The sequence below is a fragment of the Papio anubis genome, chromosome 11 (genome assembly GCF_008728515.1).
Source record: "Papio anubis isolate 15944 chromosome 11, Panubis1.0, whole genome shotgun sequence".
NCBI classification, from domain to species: domain Eukaryota; kingdom Metazoa; phylum Chordata; class Mammalia; order Primates; family Cercopithecidae; genus Papio; species Papio anubis.
Genome location: NC_044986.1, coordinates 74,469,593 through 74,489,929, shown reverse-complemented (window position 1 = coordinate 74,489,929; position 20,337 = coordinate 74,469,593). Strand labels below are relative to the sequence as shown.

The 20,337-nt window shown below is 50.4% G+C and overlaps 1 protein-coding gene across 2 annotated transcripts in view; it reads left to right on the top strand.

Moving 5' to 3' along the window:
• Positions 1-20,337, top strand: part of DLG5 (discs large MAGUK scaffold protein 5) — a 135,701-nt gene that overhangs the window by 81,839 nt on the left and 33,525 nt on the right. For both annotated transcript variants that reach the window (XM_017962866.3, XM_017962867.3), the window contains exons 6-13: positions 1,242-1,501; positions 2,757-3,069; positions 9,034-9,218; positions 10,914-11,039; positions 14,015-14,147; positions 14,540-14,667; positions 15,349-15,524; positions 15,905-16,008. In XM_017962866.3, coding sequence (XP_017818355.2) covers positions 1,242-1,501; positions 2,757-3,069; positions 9,034-9,218; positions 10,914-11,039; positions 14,015-14,147; positions 14,540-14,667; positions 15,349-15,524; positions 15,905-16,008 — 1,425 coding nt within the window. The remainder of the gene's footprint in view (positions 1-1,241; positions 1,502-2,756; positions 3,070-9,033; positions 9,219-10,913; positions 11,040-14,014; positions 14,148-14,539; positions 14,668-15,348; positions 15,525-15,904; positions 16,009-20,337) is intronic.

Genomic DNA, 20,337 nt, shown 5'->3' with positions numbered 1-20,337 from the left:
GCACTGGGCTCCTGCTACTCCGCCCTGCCCCTCCCCTCTCTTTATCTCTAGAACACGCCTGCAGGCCCTGCCTCTGGGCCTTTGCCCCTGCCCTCCCCTCTGCCCGGTGTGCTCTTCTTCATTTGCCTCTGAATTCTGAAGTCACCTTCTTCAAGAAGCCTCTTCAGCCTTAGTCTCCCTCACAGTCCTCCCCTCTGCTACTCAGATGGCTCTCTCCAGCCCATTATACTGTTTTATTTTTTATTTTCTTGATAGTTCTTACCTTGCTCTGAAGTTACTTTATTTGGCCTGTGTGTCCACACCCTCCAAATTAGGATAAAAGGCCCACAGGTCACAACCTCTTTCTTTCCCGTCTGGCATCACCAGCACCTAGAACAGTGCTAGACATATTAGGTATTTGCATGGGATGCGAGGGTACCCTACACCATGGAGGGTCACCCTAGGGCTTTTGAGAGTCTTTAGGTCCGATTTACAAAACCTGATTCTGGGCTATGTGACTTTCTGGGAGGACTCACAGATTCAGTATGTAATTATACTCAATGGCTGACATTTATTACAACAAACGTACACAGAGCAAAGTCGGCAAAGGGGAAAGATGCGTGAGGCAAAGTCCAGAGGAAACTGGGCCCGAGTTTCCAAGAGTCCTCTCCTGGTGGAGTTTCACCAGATGCACTGAATTCCTCCAGAATGGAATCCCAACAACACACGAGAAGTGCTGGCCTCCACGGAGGCCTGTTAGACACTCAGTGCCCAAGTGTCTTACTGAGGGCTGGTCATGTGGGTACCTCTGCCTAGCATGTACCCAGATTCTGTACTCCCAGAAGAAAGCAGGTGTTCAGCATAAGCCACTTTGTTTGTACGGGCTCAGTACCAGAGCTGCTTATATCACCGGAAGAAAGTTTTACATCAGCCTAGAGAACTGTTTACTGTTTGGGTTCCTAGACACCATTCAGTAGGGTCAACCTTGCAAGCAGGTCTTTCTAAGGATATAGAAATCTCAGGTCAGCTGTGTTAAGTGTTCTGCACAATACTTAGTAAATACTTGTGACTGAGTGAATCTAAATGAATCAGCCCAGTGTGACTGCAAGGCCTGGAGAATTGGACCTCAAGACTCTCAAAAGCCCTAGGGTGACCCCCCACCTTGCCATCAGTCCCACCCTCAGACAGACAAAAGTGAGAGTGGGAGGTCTCCTCCACCACCTCCCCCAGACCCTTGGTAAGTGGGACTGTCTGGTCTCCAGGTGTTGAAGCACAACGGGTCATCCGAGATTCTCAACAAGCTGTATGACACGGCCATGGACAAGTTGGAGGTGGTCAAGAAGGACTATGACGCCCTGCGGAAGAGGTACAGTGAGAAAGTCGCCATCCACAATGCAGACCTGAGCCGCCTGGAGCAGCTTGGGGAGGAGAACCAGCGGCTGCTGAAGCAGACGGAGATGCTGACCCAGCAGAGGGACACAGCCATCCAGCTACAGCACCAGTGTGCCCTCTCCCTGAGGAGGTAGGGCTAGGGCCACGGGGGGCTGGGGGCAAATGGGTCCTGTAAGATTCCCAACCACCCCCAGGTGATGAGAAGAGCATGAGTTACGGTGCTTTTTCAATCAAAAAATGCTTCTGACCAGGAAACCTTTTTTTTTTTTGACTAATGAATCTGTCTTGGGAATCATGGCTCCCTCCTCCCATCTGAACATCCCTGTTTACCTTCAGGTCCACAGACACCATTCAGTGGTTAGCCTTGCAAGCGGGCCTGTCTGAGGATGTAGAAATTTCAGGTCTGCTGTATTAACTGCGCTACACAATGCTTAATAAATGCTGGTGTGTTCTGAGCATCCTGTTTCTTTGGTCCCTGCCATGTGCCTCTGCCCTCTGTGGCAGTCACCCACCTAGCAAATAGGAAAGTTAATTCTCTGGGGCGTGTGTCTTCTGTTATCTTTAGAGATGTGATATATGCCCTCAAACAGTGTTTTGTAGAGTATGTGCCTGTGAATCACCAGTTCTCTGGAGCATTTATCAGTTTCACATGAAAAGTGCTCTCTGGCGATAAATAGGTTTGAGCATTGCCAGGTAGAACCCAGACAGATGTCTCTGCTGCAGGACTTCTCAGAGCCTTCAGTGTGGTGGTGTGCAGTAGATAGACTCTCCAAGAGGCAGCCAAGATGCAGAGTTTCCCAAACGTAAATCATCAGATAAGATACTTTTTTTTGGGTCATGGAGCTCCATGCAGAACCGGCGTCTATGGACCATACTGAGAATTGCTGGTCTGGAGCCATGGGCTGTGATTTGCAGGCTGCCTGTGTGGAAGATGCCCCCCGGCCTGGAAGGACCGAGCTGTGCTCTTCGAGCGAACTTGATGACCTTGTCACAGGGCTGTACTGTTCGTATCTGTGAAATGAGGCGGTTTGACTAAATGATCGTTAAGGCCTCTTTATGCTGTTATCCTGGCATTGTTTTGTTTTTATTGTTTTTTAAAATTAATGTGGCTTGACTGTGGGAGAAATACGCTGTTGTTTCTAGTGGAGCGGAGGGCATAATGTCCTCAGTTCAACTCCTGGCATTTGTAAAGGGCTGAGAAAAATTCCAGGTCTGGGGGCACTGGTACTCCGTGACTTTTCTCTTGGGGGCGGAGAGAGTGACTTCACTTGAAATTTCACGCTTGACTGTCCAGCACCACAGAGCTGGCGGGAGGCAGCAGCGCAGCCGGCCACTGACCGGGCAGCGCCCCCGCCCCTCCCACGTCTCGCCGCCTCTCTCCCCAGGTTTGAGGCGATCCACCATGAGCTGAACAAGGCCACAGCGCAGAACAAGGACCTGCAGTGGGAGATGGAGCTGCTGCAGTCAGAGCTGACCGAGCTGAGAACCACGCAGGTGAAGACAGCGAAGGAGTCGGAGAAATACAGGGAGGAGCGGGACGCTGTGTACAGCGAGTACAAGCTCATCATGAGTGAGCGCGACCAGGTCATCTCTGAGCTGGACAAGCTGCAGACCGAGGTAGAACTGGCCGAGTCCAAGCTCAAGAGCAGCACATCTGAGAAGAAGGCGGCCAGTGAGGAGATGGAGGCGCTGCGGCAGGTAGGTGGGTGGGCTGGTGGCTGGCTTTCAGCCTCTCCTACAGCGTCCCGGGAAGAGGGGCTGCAGAGTGCATGGTGTCTGGATTAGAAGCCTCCTTCCCATTGGAGTAAAGGGCTTCTGATAGGAGGCCTAAGTGCAAGCTGGGTTATCAGACACCACCGAGGTAACTCCTGAGCTCATGCTCGATGCCCAGCTCTAGTCTGGATTACAGGGGACAAGTGGGGAGGGAGGCCCAGACATAGTCGTGGATACCTGGAGCTTACACACCAGGAAGAGTCAGATGACGCGCACCGATACTCTCACACCCAAACCCATTGCTATGTAATTGCAGATCAGTCTCATGCTGAAAGTCAGTGATATCTCAAGGACTTGCTTATTATGAAGCAAGATACCAAGGTCAAGTTCCTAAAGCCATAGATATGTTAGGCCTCTTGCGTCTGGAAGAGTACCCTCAGGGGCCCTTCTCCACCAGCAGTGTGCATCTGATCGAGTCTGCTCTTGAAAAAGTGTTTCAGGTTCCTGCTGGGAAGATGTGCTACTAGGCTGAGCCTACTAGTTCTTCTCCTGAAGCCTTGCTGTCTGGGGGCCACACCTCCAGGGATGGGGAGCTGGGATGTTTGATAGCATTGGATTGCGCCACCTAGCTCAACTCCTGGGTGGCCAATGTGGATTTTCTGCCTCCTTCCTACCTGTCAACTTCTCCTCATCGTGGAGCTCCTTGCCCTAGGTCTAGCTGAGCCCTGCTGGGGCTTGGATGGGCCCGTGGAGATTCCCTTCAGTCTGTGTTGTGTGTGGCTCTGATTAGAGCTTCTAGACTTGATCACAGCAGATTTTTTCCCCTATCACAATAGTTCTCGGATATTCATGTCCCTCTATTCTCCTGCCTTTCTGTGCAGGTCAGTTGGAATGCAGCTTTCAAAGGTGGTTTATGAGAAGCAAAAAGCAAGGCGTTAAAGGTCAGGCAGTTTGGTAGGGGTGGTATGCATTGGATCATTACTACCAGGTCCTGCCATACCAAGTGTGAGGCAGGTGATGCCTGATGGGTGACCAGCATGTCTTTCAACTGATACAACTTCTCTTCACGCCCGGGCAGTGATAGGGGATGTGGGGAATGCATGAGACACAGGCCCCTTGCTGAGAGATGGCCCTCCTCAGTCATGTGGTCTCAAACCTCTCTAGGCCTCTGTTTCTTTTTTTTTTTTTTATGAGACCGAGTCTTGTTCTGTTGCCCAAGCTGAAGTACAGTGGCACAATCTTGGCTCACTGCAACCTCTACCTCCCGGGTTCAAGCAATTCTCATGCCTCAGCTTCCCAAGTAGCTGGGGTTACAGGCGTGCGCTGCCACGCCTGGCTAATTTTTTGTATTTTTAGTAGAGATGTGGCTTTGCCATGTTGGCCAGGCTGGTCTCGAACTCCTGGACTCAAGCAATCCTTCCGCCTCAGCCTCCCAAAGTATCAGGATTACAAGCATAATTTCACCGCCCGGTGAGCCACTGTGCCTGGCCTCTGGGCCTCAGTTTCTATTTTTAATTTACTTTTTTGTTGAGACAGCCTGTCTGTTCCCCAGGCTGGAGTGCAGTGGCACAATCATAGCTCACTGTAATCTCGACCTCTTGGGCTCAAGTGATCCTCCCACCTCAGCCCCCCCAAGTAGCTGGGACTATATGCAAGCACCACCACACCCAGCTAATTCTGAATTTTTTTGTAGTGACGCGGTCTCACTATGTTGCCCAGGCTGGTCTCAAACTCCTGGGCTCAAGCGATCCTCCTGCCTCGGCCTCCCAAAGTGCTGGGATTACAGGCGTGAGCCCCTGCACCCAGCCAGCCTCAGTTTCTTCATCTGCACAATGGAATGGTGGTTGTGATGAACAAATGATTCAATATAGAAAATACATCATCGTGCCTGCACAAAGCAACAGTGAGTTGAGATGGGCATTCATTATTATGCCCATCTGAATCTTACTACTCTGTTAGAATTAGGGTGAACCTCATTAAACTGTTTCTTTGGGTAAAAATGGGCCAACCAAGTAATGGGAATTTCGTACAAGGAACCACCAAGACTTCTGGAGACCCTTGAGGCAAAAGCCAGTGTGAAGATGAATATTTACTGCAATGAAATTTTTGAAAGTCTATTAGAATAAATATTTAGTAAGTGAAGATAATGCATTAGAACTTGGTAATCATCCTAGAAAAACCATGAACTCATGTTCACATCCTGGGATCTGAGCACATAATTGATGGGGGAAAATGTCAATATCAAATAAGGAAAACAAAATGATGAAGATGGAAACTTGGAAAATGACCAAGTCAGTAACTGCTGTGAAATGTCAGAATATCAGACACATGCCTGGGGAATGACAGCGAGCCCGTGCGGATGGAGTTTTGAGATTTTCTTTTTTCTTTCTTTCTTTCTTTTTTTTTTTGAAACGTACTTTCCCTCTTTTTCCCAGGCTGGAGTGAAGTGGCACGATCTCAACTCACTATAACCTCCACCCGTTGGGTTCCAGCGATCCTCCTGTCTCAGCCTCCTGAGTAGCTGGGATTATAGACACCTGCCAGTACGCCCAGCTAATTTTTGTATTTTTAGTAGAGATGGGGTTTCGCCATGTTGGCCAGGCTGGTCTTGAACTCCTGACCTCAGGTGATCCACCCACCTTGGCCTCCCAACATGCTAGGATTACAGGCCTGAGCCACTGCGCCTGGCCAAATTTTGAGATCTTTGAAGTTAATGGTGAAGACTCTTTGTAGAAATGTAGAAAGCACAGAGATGTACAGAGAACACCTGAGTTCCCTGCGGTGCTGGCATCCAGCAATGAGACCCCCAGGCCTGACGTCCTTGGGGCAGCCGTCGCCTTCCCAGCACTCAGGCGAGCCCTTCAGCCTGGAGCCCGCCTCCAGCCTCCACAGGGGGTATTGGCTGGGCACCAAGTGCAGCTGTCAGCTGAGACAGGGATCTTTTCCAGGCCCCGTTCCGAGTCAGTAGGCAGGAGATAGCCCCCGCTGCTGCCCGTCAGCTCCTTCTCAAGTTGGTCTGGCTTCATGAATAAGAGCACTCTCCACTGGCAAGAGCAGGCCAGGAGGGGTGGGCAGTGAGGCACCCTGGGGATTGGCCCCGCCACCGCACTGGCTGCTGCCTGTCAGGGGTCAGCTGTGGGGGGCCTTCTGGCAGGTCTAGCTCCCTCACCACAGAGCTGTCTTCATCCTGCTCAGCCCGAGGGCTGGGCTTCAGTTTCTGGTGTTGTGCTTGCATGCCCCTGTCTTCTATCTGCACCCCTTGCTCCATTTTCCCTTTTCCTTCTCCATGCCCTCTCTCCCTTCTGTGTTCTTCTGAGTGGGCTGAGGCGAAGAGCACCGGGAGGCCAGGGGCCTGTCAGGGTCTTTGACAGGTTGGCTGTGCCCTCACCTCCTTACCAGCTCCCAGAGGGGAGATATCCTCAGGAGCTCCCCCAAGGCCACCCTCCTGCCTCAGGCCAGGAGCTGACCTTGTCCAGCGAAGGCTCATTGCTCCCAAGAGGAGGGAGGAACTGCCTGGGGAGTTGAGGTTGGCACCACTGGAAGCCGTACGTCACTGCTGCCTATTGCAGAGATCTCCCAGGTTCCAACACACTTTCCCAGACGGGCCCTGCTCACCGAACCCTGTCTGTAGAAGGGCAGCCCCCCAAGCTCCTGCCGTCTGCTGCCCTGAATGCAGTTTCATGTCCAGCTACAGGTCCTAGTTGAGGAGCTGAGCTCAGCTGTGGTGGACAGACTGGACAGTGCCAGGGGACAAGGTGAGGCAGCACTGGCCTTTCCAGAACTTAGATGCAGAGGGCTGTTGTAGCAAGAGAAGCTGCCCAGGAAGCAGAGGGAGGTGCCCTCACCTGAGAGCCGTCTGCTCAGGGGCACCACTCCACACTTGGGCCCCATCCTCCCCTGGGACCCTCGAGTGGGCTCTGGCCCTCTGGGGCTGGGTTGCAGCCCATGGGCCTTTCTCACCGGCCTCATGGCTGGGTCTGGCAAGTGTCTTGTGAAGACCGGCCCATCTCTTCCCACGCCTTTGCTCACCCAGCACTGGAAGAAAGAGACTGCAGGTGGCGCTTTTAGAGCAGACTCAGACTGACATCTGATGCCTGGGGTAGAGTCTGCCTGGGGTAGAGGAGCCGGTACTGATCATGAGTCAGCTCTGCAGGATGGGGGAGCCCTGGTGAGTCACTTCTAGATCCTGCGGTTCCTCACCAGTGTGATCAGAATCAATCAGTCGGTCACTTGGGTCTGCTGGGCTTCCAAATTTTACCATTTTTTTAAAGGTACCTCTTTCCCCTCTTCCCCCTTCACTAAAACTAAGTATAGTACTTGTATTCCATATAAGGAAGCAGTATTTGGGGATGAATTCATTTTGGAGACCAGCAATGGCGTGGAGCCCAGGGGAAGGAAGGGAGCTGTGGGCTGGGGGAGCTGCCCACCTCCTACACTGCCTCTCCTCCTGTCTGCACCTGGGGCCTCCCTAGATGCTCATCCAGAGCACCATGGAGAAACCTTTCAGGGAATCCACGTGGTAACATGTGTCAGCTCTAAAACTATCCATAAATATATTGTAAAACAGTGAGTCTAATGTAAATTTTGAAAAGTATTGTTTATCATAAATTCTTGACTAAATTAATACACTTTTTTTTTTTTTTTTGAGACCGAGTCTCACTCTGTTGTCCAGGCTGGAGTGAGTTGGCGCCATCTGGGCTCACTGCGACCTCTGTCTCCCAAGTTCAAGTGATTCTCCTGCCTCAGTCTCCCGTGGAGCTGGGACCACAGGCACATGCCACCATGTCTGGCTAATTTTCGTAGTTTTAGTAGAAATGGGGTTTCACCATGTTGGCCAGGCTGGTCTCGAACTCCTGATCTCATGTGATCTGCCTGCCTTGGCCTCCCAAAGTGCTGGGATTACAGGTATGAGCCACTGTACCCTGCCCCCAAATAATAATTTTTAAAATGAAAATTTAAGGATTTTTTTTTTGAAAATAGCAAACCAAACAAACACGGCATACCATGTAAAGCTGAAAAAATAATCAAAACTGAAATGATTTGAATGACTCCCAGGAACCGTGAGGTCCGAGCAAAGCCAGCCACTGCACTGGCACCCTCGAGCTTTGATGGTCCTTTTTGTGCAAATTGTTTTTCAGCTCCTCTGCCTCAGTTTTGAGAGGTGGGGGGATTTATCAACTGACTGTAGGTGTTTTCTTGTCAGCTTCATTTTCTTCTCTTGTTTTCTATGTCTGAGATCTTTCTGAACATGTTTTTGCAGAGGCTGCCATCTCCTGTTCTCCGGAGAATGATCGTTAGAGGGAACGGAAGCTTTCTTCCTGTGCGTGTGTGTCTTCCTGTGTCCTAGCACTTGAGGGTGGAGAGTCTCGGGGCGGGGACAGCAGTGTCATCACCGCCTCTGTTGTCATGCTTCTGTTTTGCGTGTTTGGAAAGCCTTTGAGCCAGGGGAGGAGTTATTCTTGCAGTAAACACTCACTTTGTCATCCATCATTTCTCCGTGTTTTCTAAGGATTATAGAGGTGTGGAGGGGGCTTTTCATATGAGTGCTTCTAAGAGTTTGACTTGAAATTTTAGTGGAGCATATAACTCTCTAGGGATGTGCCAAGATACAAATGCTTCGGATTTCAGCTTTTTAAACGAACTGAGATACACAGCACTTCACCAGCAGGAACACCGATGTATTTTTGTCTTTAAAAATAACTCAGCTTGCCAGATTATAAAAACCAGGATCACAGACACGTGGGGGCTGTGGGGGGGGGGCTGGTTAATAGGACAGTGGCTGTGGGGTGTAGTCACTGGGGGTATGGGTGGAGGGGGTGTGCTGCGATGGGCTCAGTGTTTCCATCCAGCTCCCTAGAGCCTCAGCCTTGACCCCTGCACTGGTGGGAGGCACTCCTGGTCCATGAGGCTCAGCAGCCTCTCCCTCTCCCTGCCCCTTACTCCCACCAGATCAAAGACACGGTGACAATGGATGCTGGGAGAGCCAACAAGGAGGTTGAAATCCTTCGAAAGCAGTGCAAGGCTCTGTGCCAGGAGCTGAAGGAAGCCCTTCAGGAGGCGGATGTGGCCAAGTGCCGGCGGGACTGGGCCTTCCAGGAGCGAGACAAGATCGTAGCAGAGCGTGACAGCATCCGGTATGGGGTGCCTTTGAGCTGGCGTGGGCTCGCATCTCCCCAGGATGCGGGGACCTGCTAGGGTCTGTTGGGAGGGTCCGAATCGTTTGCTGTGTGTCCAGCTAAGGTGGGAGGGACCTGGGCTCCTCCTTTCTCACCCCTAGTTGATGCCCCAGCCTTGCCTCTTAGTTTTAGAATTTTCCATTGTTTCTCCCTCCCATGTCACTCAGCCCTATATGTCCTGAGTATGTACTATGTCCACATGAGACGCCTGTGAAGGGGCATGAGGCCAACCTCTTTTATTTGAGGGCTTCTGATGAGAAGAGCACATCCGAAATGCGTCCTTTTAGCAGTATTCCCCAGGCGCCTACTGTGTGCCAGGGTCTCAAATCCCTGGAGCAACGAGACCTCGGGAGAGGCTTGGGTGGGCAGGGCAGTGAGGGAGGAAGATGCGTGACTGAGCTCCAGGGCTGTGGGGGGCATGCAGGGCTCCCTGGGGTGTGGGGAGGTCTCCCCAGAGAGCATGGCATTCAAGCTAGAACTGGAAGCACGAGTGGGGTTTTTCCAGGTGGAAAAGGGGGAAGGGCATTGCAGACGGAGGGGACCTGTGGCGTGTGCTCAGGGCAGGGACATGGGTGAGTCATGGAGAGGGCAGGCTGGCGAGATTCCCAGGGGCAGGTGTAGAGGCCTTGAAAGGGAAGCCAAGCAGTGTGGACTTGATCCTGGCTGGGGAGGATCCAGGAGTGGCTGTGGTCGTGATGATGTTTGGGGTGGGGAGAAATAATGTCTTGGTATTTGGGAGGTTTCCAAAGATTCCTTGTGGTTGGTCAGGGGAGAGACCAATGTCTCTAGGGGCTGATCAGGAGATGAGGATGGCTAGGTGGTGAGGCCCTGCCAATGGAGAGCACAGCTAGGTGCCCAGTGCAAGGGGAGGGAGGCCCAGGGGCTGCTCCCTGTCTGCTTCTGCCCGGACCCCTTCCACGGGTATCTCTAGGGGGCAGTCCTTAGCCAGGCTCTGACTGAGGTTGGGGGAGATTTGAGGCTGTGGAGAGGTAGGAACCACAGTCCTCTGGGTATATCCATTTATGGAGGTGGCACAGAGCCCAGGCCCCTCCACAACCAGGTCATCTGTCTCCACCTCCTTAGGGTCCTCTTTCGTAGAGTCTCACCAAGCTTGTACTTTGCACCTGCACAGAGCTAAGAGAGACAGAGATACATGAGGACCGGCTGCTATCCAAAGGGGCTCCCATCCCAGTTGCAGGGTACAGGGATAGCTCTAGAAAGCTCTGCCTGTGGGTAGATATGAGACATGGGGTAGTGCTGGAGCACAGGCCTGCCAAGCAGGTGGGGGTGCTTCATAGAGAGGAGAGCCACCCCGGCCCCTCAAGTTGACCTTAGAACAGTGAGTGTGTGCAGAGGGTGGTCCTTAACCCCAGGCACATTGAGGGTGAAACGGGGCATTGGGAACCTGACACTTGTTGCGGGGTGACTGTGGGGGTATATCTTCCCTGCACAGGTCCTCCACGTTCCCTCTGTCATGCACTGGGGATGGCCTAGGTGGTCTTACCCCCAGATTCGCAAGCGCTCCTGTGCATCTGGGGATGGGGCACGTGCCGGCAGGTATTTGGAGTGAGGCAGCCAGGCCATCCGCTGCAGACCGGGAGCCCTCTTCCCCGTGCCCCTTCAGGTAACCTTGTCTGCTGCTCCTTCCACCAGGACACTGTGTGACAACCTGAGGCGGGAGCGGGACCGTGCGGTGAGTGAGCTGGCCGAGGCCCTGCGCAGCCTGGATGACACCCGCAAGCAGAAGAATGACGTCAGCCGTGAGCTGAAGGAGCTCAAGTAGGCTGGGACGGGCTCACATCTGGGAGCCCAGGGCCCCTGTCCCTTCTGGGCAAGGCAATGCTGAGTGCATTGGCCAGGGCCTCATCCTTCTGTGTCGACCTGGCTGTTTGTCCCTTCACTTCACTCTGTCTTGCTCTGTCAGTCTGTAGAATGGGTTTGAATGTTATCTCCATGCTGGGTTAATTAGAAATTCTTAGGCCAGAAATTCTTAGACACAGGGCAGGCACTGTGTGCCAAGGCACTAGGAAGGGAGGGCCTTGTTCCCAAGCAGTCCATTCGGGGCAGGCATGCATGTGTTACCCATTCATTCATTCCCCTACTCACTCACTCGCTGAGATTTTTCAAGTACCTGCTCTGTATGGGCCAGCCTCCATTAGAGGCACTGGAGAAATGGCACTGACAAGCATATCAAGTCCCTTTCCTCATGGGCTCACAGTGCACACAGACCAAGGTTGGGTCCATCTAAGAGACAAGTAAATCAATGAGTAAAATGATGACAGATTGTGATTTAGAGTTTTAAAGGCAATTGCAACCCCCATCCAGCAGTCTGTTCTGCCTGTGTTATTTGGATGCCCATTTGGAAGACTGTTTGGGGTGTCAGACATCCTCCCCTTGGTTACAGCAGCCTCCCAGGGTGTCATTTAAACACTCAGTGGCCTTTAGTAGTGCATTGAAATACAAAGATCAGGGTTTAAGCATAGAAATTGGCAGAGCCCAATAGGCCATGGTCTAAAACCCAAATCTAGTTGGAAAGCAGTGGCTCTCCATCCATTATGTGACATTTCCCTAGCTGTTAGTGTGGTGAGGGGGCAGTGAGAAGCTCGTGTGTGCGTGCAAGTGTGCAAGCCTTGCACACTCAAGTGATGCCCTTCAGAAGGGAGTGACAGCTTCTCTTCTTTTCCATTCAGTAAAACTCCTAATGAGACAAAGAGCTCCATTTATTCTGTAAAAATCCAGACTCTCTGGAGCTTGGGTGCTCTCAGGAATATTTTAGGAGTTAAGAGGCAAGGCAGGACTCTTCACAGGGACCATCTTGGGTCTAGCAATGTGATGGAATCAAGGAGTTCTCTTTGAAGGGAAAGCCTAGAACCTCTGGGGCGTGAACATGGGATGTTTTGCCTCTTGTTTGGGCCAGAGTTGCCTGAAGCTTGTGCATTCAGCTTGTGTGTTCATTCAGCATGTTTGCGTTTGTGCCTCCTGTCTGCTAAGTTCTCTAACTGGCAGGATGCGGGTGACGGGGTCTGTGTTGCTGCCTGGGAAGCCTCAGGCACTCCCTGGTAATTCTAGATGAGACAGGTATAGGGAGCATTGAATGCTGAGCTCGGCTGCATTGGCCTGGGGAGGGGTTGGGGCAACTTGGAAGGCATTGGAGCTCTGCCCTGGAGGCTGAGTGGTATTCTAGAGCCGGCTGGTGAGAGCACAGCCTAGGCAGAGGTGCGGCCCTGGAGCTTGTCTGCTGGAGCAGGAAACACAAGTAGGTCAGGAGCCCAGTGGGCAGCTTTCATGAGCTGGCAAGGCAGCCTGGACCCAGATTTCAGGGAGGGTGTCACAGGCCAGTCACCTGAGGATATAATGAGGCTTCTGAGTCTCTCTTTCACATCCTTGTTACTGGGTCTTTCTCAGAACTAGTATTTTTAATTTTGATGAAGTCAAACCTATCTTTTTTTTTTTTTAAGATGCAGTTTCACTCTATTGCCCAGGCTGGGGTGCAGTGGTATAGTCTTTGCTCACTGCAACCTCTGCTTCCTGGGTTCAAGTGATTCTTGTGCCTCAGTCTCCCAAGTAGCTGGGATTACAGGTGCATGTCACCACACCTGCCTAACTTCTGTGTTTTTAGTAGAGACGGGATTTCACCATGTTGGCCAGGCTGGTCTTGAACTCCTGGCCTCAAGTGATCCACCCACCTCGGCCTCCTGAAGTGTTGGGATTACAGGCATGAGCCAAAAGTGTAACAATGGCATTAAAGGAAATGTTAAGAACTACGTCTTCATCCTAATATAACTATTTAAGTGGCATTTCTGTTGCTGCTTCTGTCAGTTTGCATTTCAATTTGTGATATATTGGTGTTAACTTTTACCCGAGGTTAAGGGATTTAGGTTGAGATTCATTTCTTTGGCCATGGATGTGTAGTCGCTCCAGCATCATTAATTGGAGGCTGTCCTTCCTCTGTTAACGTATGCACCTTTGGTAGCTTGGGGCATTCCTGGGTTCCTTATTCTGTTCTACAGACCTGTGTGTCTGTCTCCCTGACAGCAGCACCGTCTTGATTGCTGTAGCTGTATACTACATCTTAAATTGGATAGAGTTTCCTCCCACTTAGTCATTTTCAAAATTGTTTTAGCAATTCTGATGCCTTTATGTATACATTTTAGAATAGCCATCTGTATCTACAAAAAATCTTGTTGGCATTTTGATTTTATTTTTTAAATTAAATTTTATTTTTTTGAGATGGAGTCTCACTCTGTCGCCAGGTTGGAGTGCAGTGGTGTGACCTCTACTCCCTGCAACCTCTACCTCCCTGTTTCAAGTAATTCTCCTGCCTCTCAAGTAGCTGAGATTACAGGCACATGCCACCACGCCCAGCTGATTTTTGTATTTTTAGTGGAGACGAGGTTTTACCATGTCAGTCAGGCTGGTCTCGAACTCCTGACTTCAGGTGATCTGCCCGTCTCGGCCTCCCAAAGTGCTGGGATTACAGGTATGGACCACCGTGCCCAGCTGGCATTTTGATTTTAATTGTGTTAAACCTCTAGATAAATTTGGGGAGAATTTGTCTTTTTTAAAAAAACCACTGTGAAAACTCACAGATACCCCAGAAGCCTTGACCTGACTCTCCGAGTTACTGGGAAACAGTGGGGAAAGGAACCTGTTTTAGCTCTCACGAGCTGCCTGCCTCATGAGGTTCAGAGCCGTTACGCGGTGGGATGTTTCACCTCCCAAGGGGCTTTCACCATGGCTCTCTCTCTTCACAGGGAACAGATGGAATCCCAGTTGGAAAAGGAGGCCCGGTTCCGGCAGCTGATGGCCCACAGCTCCCACGACTCGGCCATTGACACGGATTCCATGGAGTGGGAAACGGAAGTTGTAGAGTTTGAGAGGGAGACGGTAAGCTGCCTCTGATGGTTCTTCTCTCCTTCTCTGATGGATGAGGGAGGAGAAGGTGACCCTCTTGCAGTATCTCCCAGTTTCAACAAGTTTGGAGGTTCTCCTTTTCCTCCCAGGAGTGTGACAGCATCCTTTCCCGGCAGCTGTCCAGGCTGGGTTGCAGCCGGGGAAGGGCAGGGTCCTGGGGGGATGCTGACAGGGATGTCTGTCTGCAGTGGCCAGAAGGGGCAGATTGCAGGTACTCATAGGTTTCCATCTTGGGGATGGAGTGTCTCATCAGATGAGGTGAAGGGACAGTCCCCCACATTGGAGTGAGCAGCTCAGGGGCTTAAGAGCCAAATGTTTCTGTCACTGCTTTGTGAAATGCGTTGCTGTTGCTGCTGTTTTTGCAGGAGGATATTGACTTGAAGGCACTGGGGTTTGATATGGCAGAAGGTGTGAATGAGCCTTGTTTCCCGGGGGACTGTGGCATATTTGTCACTAAAGTGGATAAAGGAAGCATTGCTGATGGGCGCTTAAGGTAAGAGTTGAGGCCCAGGCCCTGGAGGTAAGGTGGGGCCCTTCTCCCCAGTGCGGAGGACCCGAAGAGAGCCAGGTAGCACTTAGGTGAACATTTCCCAGCCTGAGATCTGTCCAAGGCCTGCAGTCTCAGCAGCTAATACTGCTCCAAAAAGAAACAGTGCTTCTCAGTTGCCTCTGAATCTGATTATTCTTTAGTTACCAGGTGCTGTCTTTTGCTCCTTTGGGTGGGAAAGTGCTCAGGGGGTGTGTGTGAGAGCCCAGGACGTACATGGCATGCTCATTCAGGGAAATAGTCATGATGATAAAATAGCTAACACTATTACAGTGCTGGCTGACTGCTGAGTACTGGTTTAAATACTTTATAGAAATTAATTGATTAGTCTTTACAACCCTACAAGGTAGGCGTGATTATTGCCCCCATTTTACATATGAGGACATTGAGGCCTGGAGGGGCTGGATCATACAACTAGTAAGTGGTAGGGCCAGGATTTAAACCCAGGCTGTCTAACCTCAGCATCTGCAAATTTTACCAGTGTGCACTCCTGCAAGAGGAAATTTTCTGAACGTGTATGTGAGGCACCCACTCCTTGGCAGTCAGCCCCCTGAATGGTAGTGGTGGGCGGCTAACCGCTGGTCCCACAGCCTCTGTGGGTGCTGAACTGGCTGTGTCCCTTCTCAGGGTCAATGACTGGCTGCTGAGAATCAACGATGTGGACCTCATCAACAAGGACAAGAAGCAGGCCATCAAGGCGCTCCTCAACGGGGAGGGGGCCATCAACATGGTCGTGCGGCGGAGGAAGTCCCTGGGTGGGAAGGTGGTTACGCCGCTGCACATCAACCTCAGTGGACAGAAAGGTAGTGGGCCTGTGGACATGGCAGAGTGCCTCAGGTGGCTGGGGCCCTTTTTTGTGGACAGGTGCCAGGGGTGCCCCTTAGAGTACCTCATTCACAGGGATGAGGGGCCGATGCCATTTAAATGTAGCCCATGTGCTTTCCTGGCAGGAGGTTGTCTGGGCCCTGAGTCTTGCTTTCTGAGTGTTTGATTTACCCGGGCAGATGTAAGGGCAGATGTAACTGAGCCCCCAATTGGTGGGACTGGGGCAGGGTGCAGGGGTAGAGAGGGTGCAGCCTGCTGACATCCTCTTTTGTGGGAAGATGGTAACAAAGATGAGGTAGGGTGACCGGGGCTGGGCAGCGAGGCCAGGGGCTACCCAGTGACCTCCTGTGGCTTGCAGACAGCGGCATCAGTCTGGAGAATGGAGTGTATGCTGCCGCCGTGCTGCCCGGAAGCCCTGCCGCCAAAGAAGGGTCCCTTGCTGTGGGAGACAGGATTGTTGCGGTAAGTCTCAAGGCTGGAGCCAGGGTAATCTGCTGTGCATAGACAGATTACATTTGGGAGGTTTGAGCAAGAAGTAATGAGCAAAGATTTTATATTTTCCTTGTTCTGGGCATTGTACTATGTGAACATTTAAACATAGGTTTCCTGATGGTATATTTCTATTTACTGTAGAAAATTAGGAAATAAAAGGTCTAGGAGGGAAATAAGAATCAATTGCGTTGCTACCATGTGTAGATAACCTTTCTCCATCTCTCTCTGTCGCTCAGGCTGGAGTACAGTGATGCAATCCCAGCTCACTGCAACCTCCAAAGGCCTAAGAGGGAAATAAGAACCACTTGCTTTCGTACCACCTGTAGATAACCTTTATTAACTTTTTTCTTTTCTTTTTTTTTTTTTTTGATATGGAGTCTTGCTCTGTCGCCCAGGTTGGAGTGCAGTGGCACAATCCTGGCTCACTGCAACCTCCGACTCTTGTGTTCAGGTGATTCTTCTGCCTCAGCCTCCTGAGTAGCTGGGATTACAGGCGTGTGCCACCATGCCTGGCTAATTTTTGTACTTTTATAGAGATGGGGTTTCACCATGATGGCCAGGCTGGTCTCGAATTCCTGACCTCAGGTGATCTGCCCGCCTTGGCTTCCCAAAGTGCTGGGATTACAGGTATGGGCCACAGCGCCCAGCTTTATTAACATTTTAAATGTAGTTCTCTACATTTAACGTTCTCATTAATGTTTATCAAGGACAGTTTAAAAAATTGACATCATTGTGTTGTGACTTAAACACGACCCTTTTTTAAAAAAACTAAATGTAATACCTATTTTTAAATTTTTTTGTTACCAAAGTAAGTCCTATTTGTTGTAAAATAGCCAAGCAATACAAAAATATGTAAAATGAAAAGTGGCAGTCCCTTCCCCCTTTAATCCTGCTCCTAGAGATTGTCCCTGCCCCCATTTGGAAGATAAGTACCCAGCCCACATAAGTGCCCCTACAAATCTATATATACCTAGATAGATTTCTTGGTTTTGTTTTGCTATTTATGTACAATAATGGGATCTGCAGTTTGCATCCTACCTTGGATATCTTTCCAAGTCTAGCCTGGCTAATGTTACCCACCTTATGGTATTTTGTTGTTTGATTATATGTAGTATAAATTATCCCCCCCGATGGACATAGAAGTTGTTTGCAGGGTCTGCAATTGCAAACAGTCCTGCATTTAACTTTACCTGTGTGCATAGACCCTCTGGAGACACCTAATGGTATCTCTGAGACTGAGCTACAAATGCCATGAGATTGCTGAGTCATAGGACATGCAAATTTAATACTTCTAACTAACCTTTTAAAACTGAAAATGCCAGCAGGGCGCGGTGGCTCACTCCTGTAATCCCAGCACTTTGGGAGGCTGAGGTGGATGGATCACCTGAGGTCAGGAGTTCGGGACCAGCCTGGGCAACATGGTGAAACCCTGTCTTTACTAAAAATACAAAAATTAGCCGGGGTTGGTGGTGGATGTCTATCAGCCCAGCTACTTGGGAGGCTGAGGCAGGAGAATCACTTGAACCTGGGAGGCAGAGGTTGCAGTGAGCTGAGATCACACCACTGCCCTCTAGCCTGGGTGACAGAGCAAGACTCCTGTCTCTAATAAATAAAAAATAAAAACTGAAAATGCCATACACTTTTTCATGGCATACATACAAAATTCCAATAGTACAAAAGGCAACTAGTGACAACTACTCTTCCTCTGGCTAGACCTCTTGTGTACTACTTCCCACCTCGATGGCAATCACTGTTAACAATTTATTATATTATGTCCCAGAAACTTTCAAAACATGTACATCTCACATGTTTTTGGGGGGTTGGGGTAACCTGTATGGGATTATAATATACTCAATTGCTCATCTTGCTTTTTGTTTTATTTTTATTATTTTTATTATTTTTTAAGATGGAGTGTCACTGTGTTGCCCAGGCTGGAGTCCAATGGTGTGATCTTGGCTGACTGTAGCCTCCGCCTCTCAGGTTCAAGTGATTATCCTGCTTCAGCTTCCCAAGTAGCTGGGATTACAGGCACATGCCACCACACCCAGCTAATTTTTGTATTTTTAGTAGAGACGGGGTTTCGCCATGTTGGCCAGGCTGGTCTCGAACTCCTGACCTCAAGTGATCCACCTGCCTTGGCCTTTCCAAGTGCTGGGATTACAGATGTGAGCCATCACACCCAGCCAGATTTTAGCAGCATGTCTTGGAGGTCCCTCCATATTCATATCTTTTTATTTTTATTTTTGTTTGAGATAGTCTCACTCTATTGCCCAGACTGGAGTGCAGTGGCATGATCTTGGCTCACTGCAACCTCTGCCTCCCAGGTCCAAGTGATTCTCCTGCCTCAGCCACCTGAGCAGCTGGGATTACAGACCTGTGCCACCAAGCCCTGCTAGTTTTTTTGTATTTTTGGTAGAGATGGGGGTTTCACCATGTTGCCCAGGCTGGTCTTGAACTCCTGACCTCAAATGATCTGCCCTTAGCCTCCCAAAGTGCTGGGATTACAGGTGTGAACCACCATGCCCAGCCCATATTCACGTCTTTAGATCTGTCTTGGTTATTTCCATAACTGCATGTCATTCCTTAGTGACAGCAGCCTAAGCTGTTGATCAGTCCCTCCCGAGGGATAGTCTGGGCATCTCTGCCTTTACTTACATCTGTGTCGTGCTGCATGGCCACTGGCGTGCCGCTTCATAGGGACCCAAGAGTGTGCCCTGGGGTACATTCCTGGGGTGAGGGTTTGCTGGGTCAGAGGGCATGAATGTTTAACATCCAGTGAGATCTTCCCCCTTTGCTCCAAAAAGGTCATGGCTTTTTCAGTCCTCCCTGCAGTGTGTGGGGAACTCATTGCCTCACATCTTTGCCAGTGTTTTTCAGATTTTTGGGGGAGCCAGAGTATCAAAGCTATATGGCCATTATGAAAAATTTTTAAATGTGGATATGTTATAAGGAAAAAAACCACAAATTAATTTACTACTTCAAGATAATCACTCTGCAGATATTTTAAAAAGAAAACTTGACTTTGGCCAGGCGTGGTGGTTCACGCCTGTAATCCTAGCACTTTGGGAGACCGAGGTGGGTGGATTGCCTGAGTTCAGGAGTTCAAGACCAGCCTGGGCAACACAGTGAAACCCTGTCTCTACTAAAATACAAAAAAATTAGCCGGGCATGGAGGCATGCGTCTGCAATCCCAGTTACGCGGGAGGCTGAGATAGGAGAATTGCTTGAACCTGGGAGGCGGAGGTTGCAGTGAGCCGAGATCATGCCTCTGTACTTCAGCCTGAGGGACAGAGCGAGACTCCATCTCAAAAAAAAAAGGAAAAAAAAAAAGAAAACTTGACTTTGAAATGATTATAGATTCATAGGAAGCTGCAGAGATAGTACAGGGGTTTCCTATGTACTCTTCTCCCTGCCTCCCCTCATGGTTGCACATTGCATGAGTATAATATCAAAGCTAGCATATTGACATTGGTACTGTGTGTGTGTGGGGGGTTGTGTGTGGTTTAACACATGTTGTTCTGTGTAACCACCACTATAATGAAGATGCGTAGCTGTTCCATCAGCACTGAGGTCTCCCTCCCTCTGTCCATTTGTAGTAACACCCCCTGCTCCCTCCCATCCCTGCCCCCTGGCAGCTGATTTGTTCTCCATCTCTGTGATGTTGTCCTTTTGAGAATGTTACAGACATGGAATCATATAGTATGTGATCTTTGGAGCTGGGCTGTTTTCATTCCGCACCATGCCGCCAAGATCCACCCAAGAGGCTGCGTGTGCCGGCCGCTCGTTCCTTATCATTGCTGAGCAGTGCTCTGCAATGTGGGTGTATCACAGTTTAGTCATTCACCTATTGCACCTACACTTCTTAAGAAGGTCTGCACGTAGCTGTGAGGGATGTGGGCAGAGATTCCGGGAGCAGGGTTGAGAGGTTCTTTGTGAACACTCACAGGGCCCCACTTCATGTGGTACTTTCTCTACAAGGCCTTTCCTATCCATGGTCTTGTTTTTAGTCCCCCTGCTTTCCCGAGCCACATGCATGCATTTATCTTCCATTTCCTCTGTGGAGGCAAGAGGCTGGGAAGTTCTGAGCCGAGGTCCCGTGCCACGTGGCAGGGCACAGCCAGGCCAAGATGTTCCCTCCAGGTCCTCGGTGTTCTGATCCCAGAAGGACACGTTCCTCCCCCAGCCTGCTGTGAAGGCTTTTGTGTTCCTCTACCTCAGAAACCCCTTAGCTGGAGTCCTTGAGCCTCATCAGGAGGACCTCTATCCTTTGCCAACTCCTGACTTTGGCACCTTGCATTT